A 22,212-nucleotide genomic window follows, 5' to 3' on the forward strand; every position below is an offset into this window, starting at 1 on the left:
TCAGAAATGAATCTTCCAGCAGCTCCCAGGAAGGCTGGCCTTGCCTCATCCTCCCAGGGAATCAGTAAATAACCAAAAAGAAACAACAACAAATCCTTTCAATGCCCTGCTCCAGCTCCTCACAGGCTCCCAGCCCAGCACAGAGCTGCTCCTTCAGCCATGGGCACGGGCTGTGGATGGAGTGGCTGCCCCAGCAGGGTCCCTGGGAGCTCAGAGAGCCCAGGCAGGGTCCCTGTGAGTTCAGAGAACTCAGGCAGGGTCCCTGTGAGCTCAGAGAGCCACACCAGGGTCCCTGTGAGCTCAGAGAGCCCAGGCAGGGTCCCTGTGAGCTCAGAGAGCCCAGGCAGGATCCCTGTGAGCTCAGAGAACTCAGGCAGGGTCCCTGTGAGCTCACACAGCTCTGGCAGGGTCCCTGTGAGCTCACACAGCCCAGGCAGGGTCCTTGTGAGCTCAGAGAGCCCAGGCAGGGTCCCTGTGAGCTCAGAGAGCCCAGACAGGGTCCCTGTGAGCTCTCCCAGCCCAGGCAGGGTCCCTGTGAGCTCTCCCAGCCCAGGCAGGGTCCCTGTGAGCTCAGAGAGCCCAGACAGGGTCCCTGTGAGCTCTCCCAGCCCAGGCAGGGTCCCTGTGAGCTCTCCCAGCCCTGGCAGGGTCCCTGTGAGCTCTCCCAGCCCAGACAGGGTCCCTGTGAGCTCACACAGCCCAGGCAGGGTCCCTGTGAGCTCTCCCAGCCCAGGCAGGGTCCCTGTGAGCTCACACAGCCCAGGCAGGGTCCCTGTGAGCTCTCCCAGCCCAGGCAGGGTCCCTTTTAGCTGCCTCCATGGAGGAGATTATTTGTCATCAAGGTAAAAAAAAACAACACAGACCCCCAGTATTTTTGCATTACAAATGACCCAGCATCTCACACAGCAGATTAGCAAGTTCTGCCGTGATGCAGAAGGGGGATTTGGAAAGGCAGAGGAAATCAATGGGTAGAAATTGGCATTCTTGCAGCTCTAGGAACTTGGAAGAGCCTGGGGAACAGACAAACTATTGACTCCCCTGCATCATCTCAACTGTACTTATTAAATAAGATCCCACACGTAGCATAAACTCTACCATATGCGTGCAGAAGGAAAAACATTTTCAGGATCTTTTATAAATGAAACCTCCACTGTGGCAAAAAAAAAAAAAGTCTTATGCTAAAACTAATGTATTACAGAGGCTGCAGCTGCACAAACAAATAAATGTTGTTTACCAGCAGAGGTATTTACTTACTGGCAGTCAAGATACGTTGGTTTATAATAAAACGGTGGCATTTTAGATTCATATTTTGCTTTTGCTACATTGTTTCCATTCGAGGCCATAAACTGTAAAAAGAGAAAAAAAAAACAGAAAGAATTAAGGAAATGTTAACAGTATTTTCTTTTATTCTCTTTTACTTCTACAGAGCAATGAAATTATTGGGATGGGGGACCTGTTCTCTTGCTGAGAGGTTTGCCCAGGGCTGTGCACAGAAGGGTTGCTGCAAATAAATATTGGTTATTATTGCTAGGGGTCCTACAGCTTAAAATGATGCTGAGGACACGTCCCAGCCCCACCTGCATGACCCCCACAGGAGCAGGAGGCATTTCCCCCTCAGGCATGGGAAGCAGATGGATCCCAGGAATCCAAGGGTGGGATTGGTAACCAGAGGGAAAAACCTCCCACTGGCTTTTGGGCTCCATGTGTTACAGCTCCAGCAGGGTGACAGCCTCTGACAACACATCCTGTGCCTCAGATCACATCACTTGTGCCAAAAGGATGAGTTTGTTTTTGCAAAGTCATTGCAGCTACCTCAGGAAGGAGCTTGAAGTGCTAGACAAATAAATAAATAAACAAACAAATGTATAAAAGTTCTATCTCCCCTCACAGCCCTCCTTTCCAATAAATAAATATATAATGTTTCTATCTCCCCTGACAGCCCTCCTTTTCTTCTGATACACAAATGGCTGGCTGAGAACTCAGCAAAGAAAACTACTTATTTCCTTATTCATATATTGTGTTTATTGAAATTCACTTTATAAGTGTACAAACCCCATTCTTTTCCAGGCAGCCATGCTAAATACATTTTGGTTTGTGTCAAATGCCAAGCATACAAACATAACAAGCAGCTAAGCTTTTTTCAAATTTTTTTTTATTACTGTCATGGTTTTGAATTTCTCACATTTACAAAATCAATCTATTCCCCCAAAATACCAGGGAAGGAAAAACTCATGGAACACTAAGGCCTATTGTCAAAAAATACACAACTCCATGGGGTGCAGCTTTCAGAAAAACCTCAACTCTACACACAGAAGACAGAAATCAATGACTGGTGGAGTTCTTCACGCCTTTGAAGACACCAGCAGCCAAAGCAGAAAGGTTTCCCGGGTGCCTTTAGCAGCACCACTCAAATCCAGGCTGGTGTGGGGCATAAATAGAGAGAATTTATAATGTGAGGGTTTGGTTTTTCAAGCTGTGAATTCAAGAGGAACAAAGCCAGAGACAGCTGAGCTGGGTAGGGGGGGTGGCAGACCAGAGGTCTAGTCTAGACTGGAGATACTGTGAGAAACAAGAGAAGATAATTCATTAACAATTAGTAATTTGTACATGCTATTTCACTGACATCTTTAAAGGGGTGGGGAAACCCTTCACTAAATGAGTGTTCTACCCCAACCAGCACCACAACCTCGCTCCCACATTTATTATGTAGGCACACATTCCAAAATCCCTGTCACCATGACATTTTATAAAAAATCCTTTGCTAGGATTTTTTCCTCCTGAGGAGCTGAAGGCCTCAAGAAAGAAATGTAAGCAATAACTCTCTGCTGCTGTGGAATGCAACAGGTGCAGCTGTGATTGGTGCATGTTGGTTGTTTCTAATTAATGGCCCTGTGATTGGTGCATGTTGGTTGTTTCCAATTAATGGCCAATCACAGATGCAGCTGCATCGGACTCTAAGAGCCAAGAGTTTTTGTTATTCATTCTATTCTTATTCTTTCTAGCTTTCTGATCAATCTTTTCTCTCTATTCCTTTAATACAGTTTTAATGTATCATTTTAATATAATAAATATCACAATATAATAAACCAGCCTTCTGAACAGAGTCAGAGCTCGCGTCTCCACGCACAAAACACCAAACACAACAAATCCCATTTCTTGTGGAAGGAAGGGCATCTCCAGGCAGGGCAGCACAGGCAAGAGCCCAAAGGCTGCTCTGGCCCCTACCTACCTCCACCTGGGCATCGTCCCAGTCGTCCAGGCGCACAGACTTGACCCTGCTGACCTGCGGGATGCCGCGGTGGATGCCCGAGCAGCTCAGGCAGATGAAGATCCCGAGGCTGTGCGACGCCCAGTCCGGGTCTGGAAGCAAGAAGGAAAAGGGGGAATTGTGCTTGATTGATCTTTTGGATGCAGGGGAGCAGGAGGAAGAGATAGGGTACGGCAGGGGAGTTCAGGAGTCAACAGGTCTGATGCCCCTGAGTCTAAAGGCATCAGATAAACAGACAAGGAAAATAAATGTTTGTGTTGATAGGAATACAAATTAAACTAACAATTAGCAGATCTGCAATCCCCAATGTAGCTGTTATTCTCCAAATCCCAATATGCAGACAGCTTCATGTGCCCAAGACCTCCATAGTTCACTCCATGCTCACATGAAGAGAAGAGGGAATATCCTTCTTTCATGAGGAAATTCCACCCAAACACTGCATGGAACACAAACTACATCAGCTCAGGGAAGCCACTGTGCTGCTCCCTTCTAATTTATTTATTACATGTGCTCCACACAGAGACTTTCCTTCCACAGCTGCAGCTCCCACAGCAGCCCAGCCCTCCATGCCAGGAGGTTTCCAGCCCTTGCCTCAATGGAAAAATGCTGCCAGTGGCAGCTCTGTACTTTCTCTGAGCAAAACCACGCACTGTTTACAGCCCCGGGCTGACATCTCACACAAAGCACTGTAAACACAGTCCCTTGCCTCCAAATTCCTCCCCGGGAGAAGCACTGCCCGAAGCAGGGAGACAGAGGGACAGGAGGAGGGCAGGGGCCAGGAGCAGGACACATCCAGCAGTGTCCCTGGCACTGCCTTGCCAAGAAAGCCAATACAGGGATCTTTGTTTGAACTCCAAGGCAAATGTCAGCGCCCGCGGCTCCAGCTGCGCCCCGGCAGAACGAGCTTCACTGCAGGTCACCCAGCCAGACACCAAATCCCCCATCCTGCCCACACCCACAGGCCTGGGAGCCCCTCAGCCTACCCATGGCATCAGGCTGGGTGAGGGCAGGTCTTCCCCTCCCACAGCCCCTCATCAGCCTTTTATTCCCCCACTGTGATCGCCCTGAACCTCACTGCCCACAGCACAGCAATTATTTATACAAGGCAAGGGAATGTGCTTCCTCCTCCTAATCCATATTTAATGCCCTGTGTCAGTGCAGGAGCAGGCTGCCATGGGGCAGCTCAGCTCCTGAGGGGTGACCAAGGGCTGCCACCAGCCTTGCCTGCAGGGACGGCCAGCAGGCTCCCCCAGCACACCCTGGGGAAGAGCAGCTCAGCTCTCCAGAGGTGGCTCTGCTCAGATGCAAACCCCAGTGCTACACCAGGATTCTCATCAGACACAGCTGGGTGCCCACAAGGGAGAGGGGAGCAAATTCCCAAGCTGACAGCAGACACAAAGGTGGGTTTTTTCTGTTTCACGTGGTCTCCTATCCTCACCAGAGACCCCAATGCTACAACTCAAGCCTGGCAAGTACAAAACCAGTCAGGGTGATCTAAGGGCCTGGTGCTGCCCACCCTGCTGCTTCCTCAAGCACTGGGTGACAGCTCCACACCCCATCCCAGATCTTGCACCCCACTCATTCCCACCTCAAAGACCTCAAAGCCAGTTATTGGGCTGTAGGTTGGCAGCAAGAATCAAGAGTTTTGCATGCTCAGGCACTTTCTGTGCTCTAACTCATCACATTGTCCTCTCTCATCCCAAACATGTTTGTAATCAAAACTTGAAACCCTCCAAACTTCCTGCCACAAAAACATCCACAGGTTCAGCACTGCTGAGGGGTCCCAAAGGGATCAGGCAAGGTGACAGCAGCAGGGCTCATATTCAAGGAGCCATCACTGCCCTTAATGCAGAGGATCAGACACATGATAAGAGGGTCCAGAGGACAGAGCAGTGGCAGTCTGAGGAAGCTGAGGCAGCAAAGCTTGGAGCTGAGTCCCTGGGCACAGCACAGCCACTCCAGGATAACTGAGCTTCAATCCTTCCCAGAGCAATGAGATCGGATTAAAGCACTGCCCCACCCAGGGAAACAGGTCTCAAAGTATGCACTGGCCAATAAAACATGATTTATTGGGAGTCCCAATGGCTCTTCAATGTTTCCAGATTTATCTTAGGCATGCAGGTGGATCTCTTCATGCTGTCTGCAGCTTTGTGGAGTCAGGCTTCCAAAGTCCTGCCCAGGAGGTAACCCCTCCCCTGCCTGCAGTGCTGAGTGTGACAGGACCAGCAGACTGCACACCTTCCCCAGCCTGGGAGGGGACACAAGCTGCTGGAGGAACATCCTGCAAGAAGATCCTGCAGGAAACTCCAGCTGCAGTGGCCACCAAGTCAGCTCATATCCAAGCTGTCCCTCCTTGGCATGGGCAAACAGCACCTCAAGCAACAGGTTTCAGTCACACCTGGGCTTTAGAGCATCCTCCTCACACCAACAGGCTCTTCTGCAGACCAGACTCCTATTAAACACGCTTCCCCCCTGCTCCACACCTTGCAAGCCTTGTCTAATTAAGCCAACAAAAGCTGGATTACATCCCAGGGTACATACACACACCTACATCCCATCATTCACACAGGGTCACCATGTGTGGCTGCCAGAGGGTGACAGTCCTTCAGAGGAGCAGAGACAATGGTGACCCAGCCCTGAAGGGATGCTCTCAGCATGTTCTCATAACCCACAGCCAGTGGCCATCTCCTCCTGCTCACCTTCCCTTCAGCATTTCCCCTCCTGCCTAGACCCAAACCCGTGTCCATCCAACACCACCAGTGTCCCACAGAGCAGATTTCAAGGAGCACCACGACAGAGATGCACATTTCACCTGCCCCCAGCCACTCACATCTCAGCCAGGTATTAACAGCAACTTCCTCCTCACTGCTCTTCTGGTTTGAGCAAGATGTCTTTCATGGCAAGGCGGGGTGGAGGAACTGTGGATGCTCAGCTGGTTGTGTGATGCTCTCCAGTCACAGCCCAAAACCACCCACACGTGGCAGCTGGGTTTAGCCCCAAAGGAAACACCAAGCAGGAGGAGAGCTCAAAGACCTCAGGTACTGACTTAGCCCCATCCAAATAACTGCTGGGTAGTGAGAACCCCCAGAACAAACTGATCAGCCAGGGTGAGTCTCTCTGAAATGTCACTGTTACCATAATTTGAGATTTCTCATGCTCTTGCTCTCCTGGCTGAGGACATTTAACACAAAGAAGGCAGCCCAAACCTTTGCAGGCTTTAGCTGAAAGCCAAAAGGAATTCCTCAGCATCATCTGCACAAACCAAAGGATTTCAGAGCCATGCAGGCCCTCGGGCTCGTGCTGCCCTGTGACCTCCCCGTGGGCAGGAAGCAGGGGGTGGAGGATTCCCCAGCTCCAGCTGCTGGGGACTGCCCACGCTGCTTCCCCTCGTCCCCCACGCCCTGCACTCGTGACACCATTTTCAAAGAAGCCCAGAGAGGGGTCAGCCACACACCCACGGCTGCAGGGATGGTGACACACCAGCCAGGGCCAGCTCCCACGGCTGCAGGGATGGTGACACACCAGCCAGGGCCAGCTCCCACGGCTGCAGGGATGCTCCTCCACAGCCTTTTCAGGGCTTTGGGGCTCTCAGAGGCTGTGGTGCTCCCCAAACACACCATGGTCCTTCTCTCTGCTCTCCAGAACAAATTCTCAGCTCAGGGACACGGTGGATAATGCCAGTGATCCCCAGACTTGGATTATCATGTCGCCCTGATTTTTAAAGATTTTCTAAACCTTCTGATGTTTACATTCTTGTAGCAAACTTTCTCACACGCTTTCTGTAAATAACTTATTGTTTTGCATTCTTCTATGGAGGAGGAGAAATTCAATGGACTGTTGGTTTGTCCAGTGTCATTGGAGAGGTGGCACTTTCACCCTCCTAGCCACTGTCACCTTTGGAAATCTATAAGTGTTGGAGTCAGAAAATAAACTTGCCTTTTTACCTTGAGAACAGCAGTGTGCTCACACCGTGTCCTATAGTGACATTATCACAGACCCCAATCTCTCAAACGACTGCACCAGAGATAAAACAACATCTTATCAAACATGAAAATAAATGCTCATAAGTGTCTTCACACAAAACAGTGAATTTTGGGGCAGCACCATTAGTTTAGTGAGCCAGTGACCCCGGGGTGCATGGCTGGCAAGTGGAGGCCTCCACAGAGAGGTGAAGTCCACCTTGCTGCTGGACACTTCAACAGCTGCAACACCTTCTCCATGCTGGGCACTACTGAGAGCTCAGGAATTTTATTATTCTGTCTGGGCACGTGCCAAAAAAAGTGCAATGAAATGGCAATATGTCATAACCTGGGCTTTTTGGTCATTGCTCAAAAAAGATTATTTTTTTTCCTAAGCCTCCAGAATTTTGAGCAAACAGCAGTGAAGCCTAATGAAAACTCTCCAGCATGCCTAAGTTCCACACAAATTACTTTATTCCATTATTTCAAGCCAAAAGGAATAAAAATGAACGAGGAACAACAGGAACATTAAACCAAATTCAATGCTGTAAGTGCAGAAAGAGTCTTATCCTGAATGACCAATTCCAGCCCTAAAAGGCTTTCACTGCCCAGTGTGGTAGAGATTCCTGGTAACTTATAAACAGATCATAATGCCTTTCAAAATAAAGACGTGAGTCAGCTTCATTTTAAAAATTAAAGAAACAAACAAAGCCAAACTAAGCTCAGGAGAAGGGCACTGGGCTGGTATTTTCCCATCTTATTCATCTGAAAGCAAAGGCAAAGGCAGAGATTAGAGAAGTACCCAAGACAAAACTAAACCACTTGGGCAACACAGCTAAATTCAGAAATTAACTTATTCCCCCAGCCCTTTCTACCACCACAAGCCTCAGGAAAAGCCAGCACAGTGAGAACCATGAACATCACAGCTTGAACCCAGCATTCCTGAACTTGGGGAAAAAGAAAAAAATGAAGGCTATACACAGAAAATATTATGGAAGAAAAAACAAAAAAAGACACAGGACAAGTTATAGAAACCAAAGAGAGGAGAAGCTGGATGGTAATGGAATTTTTTAAAAAATAAATAACCAGTATTTCCTGTATCCAGAATATAAACATGGGGTTCCAATTTGAAGATCCCTAGATGCCACCAATCCAAAATCCCATGAAGCAGAGCAGCAACAGGCCCAGAGTAGACAAGAGCAAGAACTCAGAGTCCCAAAATTTGGATGCTCCTGCTCCACCTTTTGCCTTAAACTACATTTATCACTTCCTATAGCACAATATGATTACCAAGGCAAACATCTGAGGCCAATGCACAGCAACACATCCCCAACCCACCCTTCAGCACACAAATGATGGCCTGACCCTGCTGCACCCCAGCTGGGTGGGAGCTGCTCCTTGGTTGGGATGCAGATTCCCTGGATTTTCCTGAGCCCTCTCCTGTTGAGGTGATAAAGAGGTCTGCAGGCAGACAAAGCCTCTTTTCCCCTGCACTAGAAATGTGACACTGATACAGGATAGAACCACAGGGATTTCAGTGCAATCCACACAGGCACAAAGCCTTTCCTGCTTGCTGCTCATTTCCTCCATGCCCGAGACAGAGAACCTCGTGCTCAGCACCGAAGTTCTGCAGCTCTTTACTCTGGGCAAGGATCAGGAGGCTGATAAACAGACCCGGGTCATGCATGTGAAAAACAACAATAAAAGAGTTAACACTGAAGTCAAACCACCTCCCACCAACTCTCCTCTCTAAGTAGGAAAATTTTTCAGTGAAGGGTCTAAACTTGCCAAGGTCCTTTAATTCAGCTGGCAGGTCCCACAGCCCCTCTCACTGCCTGCAGCCCACGACTGTGCTGCAGCCCAGGCACCAGGACAGCACAAAACCCACCATCACATTAAACCTCCTTTGTTCCAAAAAGCCCCTTTTTTCCTGCAGAAAGTGGCACTGAGCTAAACACAACTGCTGTGGGACTTTTTAATTTTTGCTTTCTTTCTTACCCCTCTGCTTACAGCTGGAGAGAAGGGCTGGCCAATTTCCAGGGACCAAAAAAAAAAAAAAAAAAAAAAAAAAAAAAAAAAATTCAGCATTAAAGTGAGAGGACAATGGAGGTGCAGGAACAAGTCCCCACTTTGAGCTGGATGATGAAAATCCCGTTTCATGCCATTAGAGCAGCAGAGCTCTGGAACAGCTTTCCAGTGGGAGGCAGAGGGGGCACGAGAGGGAAGGGCTGCGAGGCAGAGCCCCATCACCCCCGAGGGCAGGGACAGCCCTTGGCAGGACCCAGTCGCCCTCCCCATCTGGGATTTCAGGAGCAGAGGCTGCAGGGAGGAAGGAGAGGGCTGAGATCAAAGCAGTGCCCTCCTCAATCCCGAGCACATCAAGCAATCCCCAGCGCTCTCTAATCACTGCCCTCACTTGCTGACATCCAGGGAGTGGAAAAGCTTCACCTGCTGTAGAACTGAGAAGGAAAAGGTGTTTACAAGCACCTCGGCCACCCTCAGGCTTCCAGAGGGTTCTGTTACAGCAGATCTGCTCGGCTCTGCAGCACAAAGCTGCAATTTCAGACTCCCCTCCAGCATGAGCCTTCTGCTCTTCCTCCATCCTTCACCCCCTCGGGGCCTCAGGCACAGAGGCCAGTGTTAGCCAGGATCCATGTCCCAGTAATCCATCCCAAATAAGAAAGATAAAATGATAACAAGCCATGTAAACTGCTGCTGGAGGGTTTAAACTGCAGGATTGCTTTGATGGGATTTCCATTTCTGTCTTCAGAGCCTCTCTGTCCTCGTACAATGTAAAATAATTCTCACTCCATGGAAACACGAGCCTAAGTCATAGAAAAATAAAGAGAGAAATACTCAAGGTCTTGTTATGCCCTGAGATAACCATCCGTCTTATGATGTGAGGAAAGATTGCCTGAGACAAAGAATCATTTAGAAAAAGAAAAGGCTGAACTGCCACATTAGTCTTGAAGAAAAAAAGATTATTCTAATGCACAGAGAGCCATTACACACCAGCAATTCAGTAACATTGCTCAGTTTGCACTCAAGACTGCATTTACCATGCTGTCTTCACTGAGAAAGCACAGCTTTAAACCCACAAAAAACACAACAGCCAGGACACAGAAGTGTGTAATGACAGAGGACCCAAAGCCCCATCTAATGACTTTATTAGTGGCTCCTACCCCAGAATTCAGTCCTGAAGATGCAACCAAGGCAGTCTCATTATGCATTACAGATCAATGACATTTTTTGCAACTGAAATACCTTTTATTCAAAACAACCTTTCTTTGCAATTTAAGGTTTTATAAAAATGCAATTAGTAAAAACCTAAAAAAAATCCCATTCAAAACACAAAAAACCTGCAAGTGAAAAATGTAATATCTCAGTTATTTTACACTCTGATTTTCACTTTCTACTTTAGCATCCTTTCTGCACTCCCAGCTACCATGGCCAGACTGTTCTCTCCACCTCAGATATCCATCAAAATCTGTTTGAAACCTCTGGTTTCACAAAAGAGAATTTTTTTTTTTTTTTGCCAGACATACACACAGGTCCTGGGGAAGACCCAGCTCTGCCCTTCCTGAGCATCACACTCAACACCCCATTCCCAGCCAGGGGCAGGTGTGCCCATCCCTGCACAGACCAGGGAAACACACCTCTAGCAGGGCAGCCTCACAGGGCTGGGCCACTTCAATCATCCTGTCAGGATTAAGTGGCAAATTCTGGCAAAGCAGCAGCCTGTGCCCAGATGTCCCCAAGGAGATGGGGTGATCCTGCAGGGGATGAAGTTATTTACCCAGCCCAGGAGGAAAAGCCTCCCCTGATGCCCCATGTCTGTCCCTGGCTTTGACTTTTGTATGGTCACAGCTCAGCCCAGCGATGCCACACTGAGAGCTCCACTGCACCAGGGGTTTGTGACAGGACACAGAATACCTGGGACAAGCTGTGGCTTCAGGGCTCTGGCTACTGAGCCTCTCCCAAATGCCAAAGCAGTAACAAAAGAAAATAACCCTTTTTGTCAGCAGGGAAGGAAAAAAACAAACAAACTTTCACTGGCTGGCTGATTTCTCGAACAAATATTTCCAAAAGAAAAAGAAAACCCAGCTGGCTTCCAAATACACAAATTAAAGCGACTAACAGAATTTCCCCCTGTTACATTTCCAACCCATCCTATTCTTTGTTAGGAGCATCCCTGAGCTAAATGGCTCCCTCTTATCATGGATCTCATGGATCCTGTACTAACAGAGTATTTCACCTGAGAAACAGCAATAGCAAACCCTGATCTTTGGCATCCCCCCAGCTGTACCAGATCAGCCCTACAGTGATACTCACACGTGGGCAAGCACAACTCTGCCCTGCTTCCCTCATCTTCTGCTCATTCCACACCCTCCCTCTTCCTTCCTTCCTTCTCGCTTCATTTTCCCTGCTTTGGTACTTTTCCAGTGTCAGCTGCCACCTTTATCTTTTTGTGCATCCCACTTCTCAGCAAAGAACATTCTTGCACCCCTTTCTGGAGGCTCTCTGGATACTTATCCTGCCTCTGCTGCATTACCTCATCCCCAGAAAGAGCTGGCCTGCCACACCTGCCCAGCTGAATATTTTCTATCCTACCTACAGACACAAGTTATTATCTTGTGTTAAGTAGCCCAGGGCATCTCAAGTTTATTGTCACTCCCAGGCAGACGAGCACATTACAGCACCATGAATAGCTCTCATTTGCCAAAGAACCTGAAGCAAAGGAGCCACTAAAGAAATTGGGTTGATGAACAGGGAGGTGGTCCTAAGGAATAATGCCATGAGGGTTCTGAAGAGGCTGAACGATGTTAATATAGCACACCCTGACTTACAAAAGACACTGGCCCAAATTATCCTCTCTGACTTTCAGATTCACTAAGACATCTCTGTATGCAAATGTCATCAAAACCAAAGTATGGTTTTGTTGTTCTACAAGCCCTTTTGGTGCCTTTAACAACAACCTCCTTACCCTGATATGAGCTATTTTATGACCTATAGCTCCATCTCCACCCCGGTGATGCTGAGAAACTCCCCATTTTCCCTGGGGGCTTTATGTTCTACACCCACAGGGCGAAGGAGAATCACCCCGCTGATCTGAACGGCCCAGGTTTGTAAAGTTTTCTCCAGGAAGGAACAATTTAGGCAGACACCTACACGGGGAGCCCAAGCTGTGCTCAGCAAGACACCTCCGAGGTGGGCTGGTCCAGCCAGCCAGCAGCAGCCGGCGGCAGATGGGTGGGAGCAGGCAGAGCAGCGCGGCGCTGCAAAGCCGTTCACGCTGTGCCCGAAGTTCTTTGTCCTTTCCAGCTGGGTACCTGAGGACACAGCGCATCTGAAAGTGAGCTGCAGTGTCCTGGGATGCAGATCAGGGATGTAAAACCACTGGGAATGGTAGGAGCTGGATAGCGGTATCCAGTAGATCTTGACATCCTAAACAAATCAATAGCTGGGAAAATAGGGCTCAGCTGGACAGAGGCTGAGAAGGACATCCCTTCTACACCCCTCCTCAGAGCCCTCCTGCTCAAGCTAATACAAATTGAGGTTTTTCTGTATGGTGATTTATTTTTCGTTTTAAAAACAGGAAAGTTACTTGCTCCGCAATTTTTCTAAGGCTGTTCTCAAAGACAGATTCCACCACCCCACACAGACTCTGCTCAGCAACAGCATCACGGCCCGACCCCAAAAAATTCACCATCTAAAAGGCGAAGAAGACATTCCCAGCCCAGATTTTCTCCCCTCCGCACACGGAGACGTCTACAGACATTCCAGCCCCGCTCCCTGCGCAGCGCAGGCACCCATCGATGGCAGCCGGGCAAAGGTTGTTGGGCAGGATGTCCGCAGCGCTGCCTCCCGTTGTCCCCATGTGTTTGCTCAGTGACAGGGCAGGAGCAGCCGAGGGGACACGGAGGACACGCCGCCCCCGCAGGCAGAGCCCCCTCCGCCCGCTCACCGGCCCCGGCTGCGCTGCAGCCCGCGGGGACCCGCCGGGATGACATCAGCGCTCACGGCCGGGCGAGGAGCCGGCCCGGCCCGGGGGAAATTGGGGAAACCTCGGCCGGGGCTGCTCCGCGGGGACCGCGGCAGCGCAGCGCATCCCTCCAGCAGCCCCGGAGCATCCCCCGCGGGGCGGAGGGGGGTCGGGCACACCCTCGGCGGGGCGCAACCCCCGCGGCTCCCGGAGAGGGCAGAGCCCCGCACCCCGGCACTGCCGTGCCGAGCCGTGCCGAGCCGTGCGGTGCGGTACCGAGCCGTGCGGTGCGGACAGGTGCAGCCGCCGCCCGCGCCCCCCGCCTCCCCTGCCCTTACCCGGGGCGGCGCAGTCGGCGCACGCCGCGTTCCCCGGCCGCTGGAGCAGCTCCAGCAGCGCCTTCCTGCTCCTCTCCTTCGCCATGGGGGCGGCGGGCGGCTCGGCGGGGCTGCGCTCGCTCCGCCGCGCTACGGCAGCCTCATGGCGCGGGCGGGGGGCGCTGGCGAGGCGGGCGGCGCCCGGGCGGCTCCATCGGCCCCGCTCGCCCCGCGCACGCCGAGCGCGCCTCCGGCCGCCGGGACGCGCCGCGCCGGGGCGGTGCTGCCCTGCCCGGCCCTGCCCGGCCCTGCCCGGCCCTGCCCTGCCTGCCCCCGGTGCCTCCCGCCCGCCGCTGCCCCGGCCGCCCGGTGCCGCCGGTTCCGCTCTCCGCGGGCGCTGCCGCTCCCCGCGCCGCCCGCCCGCGACCTCCAGCGGCAGCGCGTCACCGCGGCCGCCCCTACCCCCGAGGGGGTCCCCGAGCTTCAGGGCATGCCAACCCGCCCTCAGGGGCGCTCAGGGGTGCCGCTCCTGGTTTAACTCCTGCCCGCGGAGGGGATGCTCCAGCGCCGACTGCGCCGCCCCGGGTGAGGGCAGGGGAGGCGGGGGGCGGCTGCAGCTGCTCCTGTCGCCGGTGGGAGCCGAGGGTCCTCACCTGTGCGAGGTGGCGGCTGGCAGCGGCCCCAGCTCTCCCTGGGCAGGGCCTTGCCGCTTAAGCACCTGCAGGGTCATGAGCAGCGCGTTTGGGATGCCCCTGTGACACCAGCAGCTTTTGGGGGTACTTGTGAAGGTCTCATCGGTAGCCCCATGCACTCCAAAACACTCCTCCTTCACTACTGTCCTTGAGCATCACCAGCAGCTTCCACGTCTGTGTCTTGGCAGGACTGTCCTCCAAAGTCTTCCACGCTTTTCACACCTCCATGGTGTCAGGGGAGTATCAGGGGAAAACATCCCTGTGCTATCATGGGTGTCCATCTCATGCCATCTATGGGGAAAGACTCCTTGTTTTGCCAGTCAAAGACTAAAGTGTCACTCAGGGCAGGATGTGAGAAGCTTTTGGCCAAGGAAGGGCTCAGAGCTGTGTCCCCTTAACCCCTGCTGAAACCTTCTTCTCACGTATGGGTCACCTGTGGTGCTGCAATGTCCCATTTGTGGTTCACAAGTCTCTGCTTACAAAAACAAATCTTGGTTTTGCAAAGCAAGTCCCCATTTAAATCACCCAACTCTGATTCCTCCAACAAAGCAGAGCCCTCCTGCAAGTTCAGCTCATGCCATTCGAGCTGCCCATGAGGCTGAGGCTGTGCACGAGCATCTGCAGCAGGAGGCTGCCAGGAGCTCCTGGAAAACTTCCACAGCCAAACCACCATCTTGATCCTGCAAACATGAGGATGTGAGCAGGTTCCTGAGAACACTTTGTGGGAGAAAATAGCCCCTTAAATACAGGCAGAGTCATGGCCTGGTACATTTACAATGCTCCCTTTGCCTGGAACACGTTTTCCTAAGTGACCTTTGCATTTGTGCTGCCGGACAGGTGACTGCATCCAGATTTATTTCTGTTTTAAACTGATGCTGGACTGTTCCTTGCTGACTCAACCCAGTGTCACACATCGTGCTGGGCTTGCTGGATTTACACACACAGCTTGATAATGTCTGGAAACTCACTCCCATCCTAACCAAAGGCATAATCCTCCTCACAGACCTTTTGTGGGGAAACTGAGCTGCTGCACCCAGACCCTCACCTTCTTCAGCCTCTGAGTCACTAACACTTACCTGGAGCACTAACAGCCCCAAAGAGAAACCAGCTCAGCAGAGCACCTTAACCCTCCACACTTGTGCTGTGCTCAAGCTTGACAGTCTAAATGCCAGAGGACAGAGCTTTACCTAAGCCCAGGTTAGGCCAGGTTTCCATGTGCACTTTGGCTTTTGCAGAAGAGGCATTTGCTGAATGCTTCATGCAACAGCCAGGATGCTGCACATCGTCATGGACTTAGTGTGGGCCAGGGCTGGGAGCAGGGAGGGGGTTTGGTTTGAAAGTCTCTGTTTAGCTTTCCATTAAGACTTATTGATTCTCTTAATTTTTTGTTCCCCTGGTTGCTAGGCAATTCCTGTCTCTCCTCCGTGTGCTGGAAGCCAGGGCTGCAGACAGAAATTTATATCTTGTAATAAAATCAAATAAAACAGAGCCTGTTGTCAATGATGAGAGGGGAGAGTTTCATAAAGGACAGGCAGAGCAGGGGAGCAGGGCCAGCAAGGGTCGATCAGCAGCATCCTCAGCATTTAAATCTCATCACAATTACTCCAGACTCCACATGGGGAACAAACAGCCCGTGTGGGTGGAGGGAATGTGGAGAGTCAGGGAGAAAAGTTGGAACTAAATGAGCCAGAAATTAAGATAAACTTTTGTTCAATGGAAATCAGAGGCTTGAGCCAACCTCACATGTACAAGGGTGTCTCGGTAAATTTACTCCTGGTTTACCCAAGGTTGAGAGGCTGGGTATTGCCCAGTGTTGGTTGGCACAGTGTTGATCCAGGGCAGGCACTGAGGCTCTCCTGATGGACACTGACTCCTGAGGAGTGTGATTCCTGTCGCAGAGCAGGGACTGCATCTGAGTTTATATCTCACATGGGGTAAAGAGCAAAGGTTGCCCCTGCAGGGGGCTGATGTGCATCACTGCTCAGCCTTGTCCATGTTCCCTCCTCTGAGCTTTTCCTGTGGGTAGCGCCTTTCAGCGAATGCCTAAATGAATTTGCTCCTTATTGTAAAAGCATGGTAACTTCAAGGATGGGGAGAAATGATGCATTTGACTCCACTGATATTAGAAGGCTAATTAATTACTTTATTATCTATATTATTCTATACTATGTTATATTACATTTAAATTGAAATTGTACAAGTACTTAATTTAACTGTACAGAATTTCGTGACTGTCCATTGACAATCCCAACACGCACATACAGATTTAATTGGTTAATAATCAAAACACGCTAGAATTTAATTACTAATTTTTTTTAGGTAAATAATTTTTTACAATGTATTCTACTTGTTCTAAAACACAGGAGCAGTAAATGAGATAAGAATTGTTTTTTCTTTCTCTGTGGTTCAGAGAATGTGAATCTCAGAAATATTTTTGGGAAGTTGTGCTTTGCTTTTATCTGTGAAGAGAAATGTGGCCACAGCTCCCATTTCTTGCAAAATCTCTGACCAAACTCTCTGGAGATGGGTTGTTGCTGTCAATACATCACCCTCATTCAGATGCTTCCTGTCTCTCCACTGCTAAGTGACTTGGAGGTCTGGCATAAATTCATATCCATATGTATGTAACTGCTTACATATTTATGTGTAAGATGTGTTTGTTTGTAAACACACACATTTTAACTCAGTCTTTTCTAAGTCACAAGGTTGTTGCCTTAGAAACGGACGTCATTGATGCCATCTCCTGAGGTGCTAAGCACAGTGGCAGCAGGGGCAGCCTCTGGAAATGCCAGATACTGAGGTCAGGCCAAAGAACACCCAGAAATTCCTAGAAACCTTTCCATCATCTTTGTGGCGATGCCTGAAAACGCACAGACATAGCTACACCTTCTCCCTGCCCTTCCATATCAGCTCCCCTCACCCCGAGGCTGCCTTTTGTTAGGCAAGGGCTGTTTACTCTGGGGCTCACTTAATTTCCCAGCCCTAGCCCTGAAATGGATAAATCAATGTCACAACCATGCAAGTGACAGGGTGTTAAACACGAGCCTTGATGTGACCCGGGAGCGCATTCCCAGCACAGGGTGGGGAAGCATTACAAATTCCTGTGTGAACAGCAAACCTGAACAGAAATATCAATAATTCATGCCACGGCAACTGCATTCAAGCAAAACTCTGGAGCAGCAGATAGAGCAGGCAGGGTTCCATAGGCTTCCTCAGCACCACAGGGGAGGCAGCTCTGGCAGCTGGAGGTTTGTGTGAGCAAGCTGCAGCACTGGCACCCACACCTATGTTAAACCAGCACCAGCTCGTTTCCGTTGCAGTATTGGTTTCCTGTTCAAAAGAAAAAGAAAAAAAGGAAGAAACCAATCCTAGAGGTTTTTCTTTTAAAAAAGAAAGAGTTTTCTGGGTTATCCAGTTAAATCAAGAGTGGGTATAACTGGGAGGGAGGAATGTCACAGAGCAGAGAGCTCAGAGCAGGGCAGTTTAAAAATTCTTGAACCAAAAATCCAATACTGATGCCAACTTTCTCTTATTTTGAGCAAATTGCTGTATGGAGCCTGTGAGATTTTTTTTTTTTTTTTTTTGTGTGGAACAGGGAAAAGCACACTCTGTGTGGTTAGGATGTGTGGATTGAGTTGAAGAGGACAATGCAGGAGAAAATGATGTGAGGGTGGAAAAAGAACTGTGATGTCCTGTGTCTGCAGAGCTGCTCTGCACCTGCAGCAGCCCTCCAAGAAGACAAAGTGTTGTGCAGCTCTAAAAGTGTCTCACTGCAGGGTGATCTGCAGATCAGGGTTTCCTTCCATTTGCATAGTAGTTAATTCTATTGCAGCCCAGTGTCACCAGTGTGAAAAAAGGGGAATCCTCTGCTGCCATAATTGAACAGTCATGCAGTTACCACCATGCAAACCAGACCACAGAGATCCTTTATAGGGAAGCAGAACTGGGGAGAATGAGGACAAGGGGGGAGGTTCAGACCAAAATCTCCTTTTTAAGATTTCTGCAACACCCCAGAGCTGATCACTGCTCTCTCACAGCCATGCTGCCACAAAACTCCTCCAACCACCAGCCTGTCATGTGCTCAGGACATCCTTTCAGTTTCTTTTCCGCCTGCCTCTGGCCAGCAATGGGCTGGCTGGGGGTCACAACGTGGTTGCAGGGGCTGCTTAGTTGCTCAGACAGCGTGGTTGGGAGCCAGAATACATCTGAGAGAGAGAGGGAGAGAGGTAATTGACGGCTTGAAGATGTTGGATATTTGTATGTCTGCTCCACGGCACCTGGGGAAATCTCAGTGTAAGAAAAACAGCTCTGCAACAGTCCTGTTGTTGCACCAAACCCATTTTCTATGATGTAAAATATGACATGGAGGGGGCAGCTGAGGGAATTGGCTCCATGGCAGCTGCAGTGAACCAGCTGGAGATATACTGATTTCTATTGCCCAATGACAGGCTCTTTTCTGTGCACAGAGGAGATGAAATTAGTCCAAGGAAGTCAACAGTTCACCTACGTCTGTGGCAGGCCACTGCTTTTAGCATTATTCCTGATTTACCCTAATTGAGAGACTGAGGCCTGTGGAATCTCTGTATGGAGAAAGCCAACCTGTGTGTGATGACACTCATACATCAGGGGATTAGCTCCTCCAAAAAAAAGTCAAGGTGATTATTCAGAGCAGGACGTCATGAATTCAGTCTGAGTCAGACCCAGCAGGACAGCCTCGGTGTGCAAACAGCAGGGCAGCACTTACTGTGGAGATTGCTTTTGCTTTATTCCAATAATTCCATCTCTTCCTGGCTCAAATGGCTCATCCTTCCAGGAACAGCTTGGAGACGTTCAAGCAGGAGACTGAGCTGTGTGATGTCACCTGCCAGGGTGGAGACTGAAGTCCTCCACCCCACCTGCTGCCACTCTGGGCGCTGGGAACCAGGAGCTGCTCCAGCCAGGGACACAGAGCAGGGAGGGGATGGTGCCACAGGCAGGACCACGGGACAGGGGGCAAGCCCAGCACTTCACTTCTGGTCTGGAAGTCTCTGCAGCAGAGCCTGAGTTCCTCAGAAGAAAAAAGAAAAACCACTTTAAAAGGCTATAGAAGAAGAGAGAAAACAGTGCAGTTATTGGCCCCAGTGGTCAGTCCCCGCTGGTCCAGCTCAGGCAGCTGAGAGCACATCCCCTTCTGTAGCACTGCTCAGCTGTGATTTGAGCAAAGCAGTAGATGGAAACAAAACTGTGGTTTTTCTCTAGAAAGAGATTAAAACTGATGGCCTGAAGAGAGCTGCCAAACAGCTGGAGATGGTAATTCAGCCTCCCCCAATTAACTTTGTCCACAGAAAGTTGAGGGCCATGTCCTGCCATTCCTCTGGCTGCTGCTGGGATTGTTTGGATGTCACTGTATGCCTCCTAAAAGCTCCCACAACGTCGAGATACAGAGCATGCTGCTCATTTATCGGTTTATTTCAGTGTGCTTTGCCAAAGAAAAATCAGCAAAGAATTAATTAACAGCAATTATTTCTAGCAACAACAGAGCAGCCCTGCTCCAAAAGCCATGAAAACAACATCATGAGACCCCTGTGGCCAAACAGCCTTTCTAAACAGGTGCAAAAATAAACAGTTTTATAGCAGGGGATAAAAAGAGCCCAAGCCAGGTTGGGGAATGGCAGGAGAGCAGCCATTTCAATGGCTGAGTTGGAGCAGTCACCCAGGTGGCTTTTGTGAAGGAGCTTTAATAAACAAAGCAGAGCAGAAGCACCAACCTGAGTGAAAGAACCAGCAGGACCAGGTTATTGCTGCCACAGAGGGTTTACTACACCCATCACCCTGTGTTATTAGTGCTGCTGAAGTGATTTACTGTCCCAGTCAGTGCAGCCGATTAGAGCTGTGATCTAAAGTACAGCCAGCTCCAGTTTCAGTGATAAACATCACCCCCCTGCCTATTACTTGCTAAAATAAGCTGAAATAAAGCCATCAATCCAGACATCTCTGTGCTCAAAAGAGTCCTTCTAGCTGGCACCACCACACCTGCAAGTCTCCTGCCATGCCTGCTAAAAGGATGGAGGTGGATGTTCCAGACTCGCTCTCATTTTTCACCTACCTGGTTCTTTTTCAGCAGCCAGTGAACTCAGCATCTCTGTTTGACCAGGACTTGCACCTCCTGCCAGCACAGCCCTGCAGTGACCCAGTTCCTGTAACATCTCTGTGCTGCCCATGCCCAGCCTGAGCATCTCCCCTCACACAAGGTCATCTCCTGCCAGGGATGTTCTCCTCCATGCCAAATCCTGGTTGTGGGCAGTGGGCAGTCCCTCTTTCCCACCAGACTCTGCAGCACAGTTTGGGGGAAACAAAACCAAACCCCACACACCTGCACCTCTCCCAGGGATGTCTGTGCACACAGACTGGTCACTCCTGATCCGTGGCACTGCCCCTGCTCTCCACACAGATCCTGCTCTGGGATTGGACATGGACACAGTACACCTCCACCTCTGGATCAGACAGAAATTGGAAAGCACTGAGAAGATTTGTGCTGCCTTAGCAACCACTCTGAGCCTGCACATGGACACGGGAGATGTGCCAAACAACAGGCACACCTCAGAGCCTGTGCTCTGTATGGGCTGGGTGAGGACAAGGCCAAAACCTGCTTAATCCAGGGGCTGGAGTCAGCACAATTTAACTCCCACCCCCACACTAAAGAGCAAAAGCCAAGGGAGGCAACCTCAGCCCCCAGCAAGGAGCCAGCCTCATCACACCCCTGGGATTTCCTACTTGCTGCTTGCTCATGCGACCATGAAGATTCATTTATCAGTGGGGGGTTTTGTTCCTGCCAGGTTCAGCACCCTGAGTTACCAGCAATCTTCTCAGCATTGATCTGATCTGCAGCTTCTCTGCAATCCTGAGTGGCAGTGGGAATATTTTTTCCCCATCTGGTTCTGCCTGCCCAAAACCTGACTTCCTCAGTGGGGTGAAATTAATTTCCATCACCCAGCCCTGCTACCTGGGGCTGTCAGTGCAACCCAGAGGAGAAGAGCCCTGGCTAGATTGGCAGCAGATGGCTGCAGCACAGAGCATCACATCAAACCCTCAGGGCCATCCTGGTGTCCCAGATTCAGTAGTGTCATCATTCTCCTGCCTTGCCCACTAAGGAGAGATGCTTCCAAACCCAGCTGAAAAGCAGAGCATGGTTTAATAACAGAGAAATGTAAATTGAGAGACACGAGGGGGCCTGACTCCCCCTCCCATGCTGCTGCCTTCCCACGTGCTCCCCTTGCAGCTCTGCTAGCAGGATCAGAATTGGGTGTGTGAGCAGGTTCTTGCTGAGCAGGGCTTGCTAGCAGCAACACAACTAGAAATCCTCCAGAAATCAGAGCTGTCATCTCCCCTAAGGTTACTGAAATAGGCAAAGGACTCAGCTGCCCAAAGGAGCTGCAAAAGCACCCCCACGACCTGCTTTTTAAACCCATCGAGGTGATGTGAAAAGCCTGGGTCATTCTGTCTCCATGCTTTATTCACCCCCCTGCTCTGTCTTTGCCAGGCTGCTTTCCAGCACTGCTCCTATCTGAGTTTACAAGGACCTGGACAGAAAAGCATCCACAATACAAGGTGGTTCATGGTGCTGCTCATTGCAGGGCAGGCGGCCAGATGGACCCAACATCCCTCCCACAGCAGTGGGAACATCCTCACTCTGTGTGGGAAGGGCTGCTTGTGCAGGCATCCCACTGCAGGTGGGGAAATGTGGGACACCAAGGGCTGGACTGAGCCCACCAGACCTGAGCAGCTGAACTGTTTTACCTCCCAGAGAACCGTGGCCTTTGCTGGCCTTTATGGTAAGTGCCAGCTTGTCATTCAGCCAAGCCCAGCAGGAGTCAGCAAGCTTAAGATTGATGCACCTGCTAATGAAAATCTCAAAATCTCCTGGATAATGAGAGCACAAGCATCAGAACATCCAGGGAGAGCCACAAAAATCTGTCCCTGTATCATCATCAGCTCCAGAAAACAAAAAATGCAT

The 22,212-nt window shown here is 50.3% G+C and overlaps 1 protein-coding gene and 1 long non-coding RNA gene across 2 annotated transcripts in view; one reads left to right on the top strand and one right to left on the bottom strand.

Annotated features, from left to right (window-relative positions):
* The window catches only part of ADAP1 (ArfGAP with dual PH domains 1), a 50,203-nt gene extending 36,380 nt beyond the window's left edge, over nt 1-13,823 (bottom strand). Inside the window, exons 1-3 of the mRNA XM_064389877.1 lie at nt 13,549-13,823; nt 3,230-3,360; nt 1,255-1,346 (exon numbers count right to left, since the gene is read on the bottom strand). Coding sequence (XP_064245947.1) covers nt 1,255-1,346; nt 3,230-3,360; nt 13,549-13,633 — 308 coding nt within the window. The 5' untranslated portion in view covers nt 13,634-13,823. The remainder of the gene's footprint in view (nt 1-1,254; nt 1,347-3,229; nt 3,361-13,548) is intronic.
* LOC135281205 (uncharacterized) lies at nt 716-1,868 on the top strand. The gene is made up of 2 exons (XR_010347924.1): nt 716-842; nt 1,427-1,868. It is a non-coding gene; the product is annotated as an uncharacterized LOC135281205 (long non-coding RNA).
* Nucleotides 13,824-22,212: the final 8,389 nt, after the last annotated feature.

The sequence above is a fragment of the Passer domesticus genome, chromosome 15 (genome assembly GCF_036417665.1).
Source record: "Passer domesticus isolate bPasDom1 chromosome 15, bPasDom1.hap1, whole genome shotgun sequence".
Lineage (NCBI taxonomy): Eukaryota > Metazoa > Chordata > Aves > Passeriformes > Passeridae > Passer > Passer domesticus.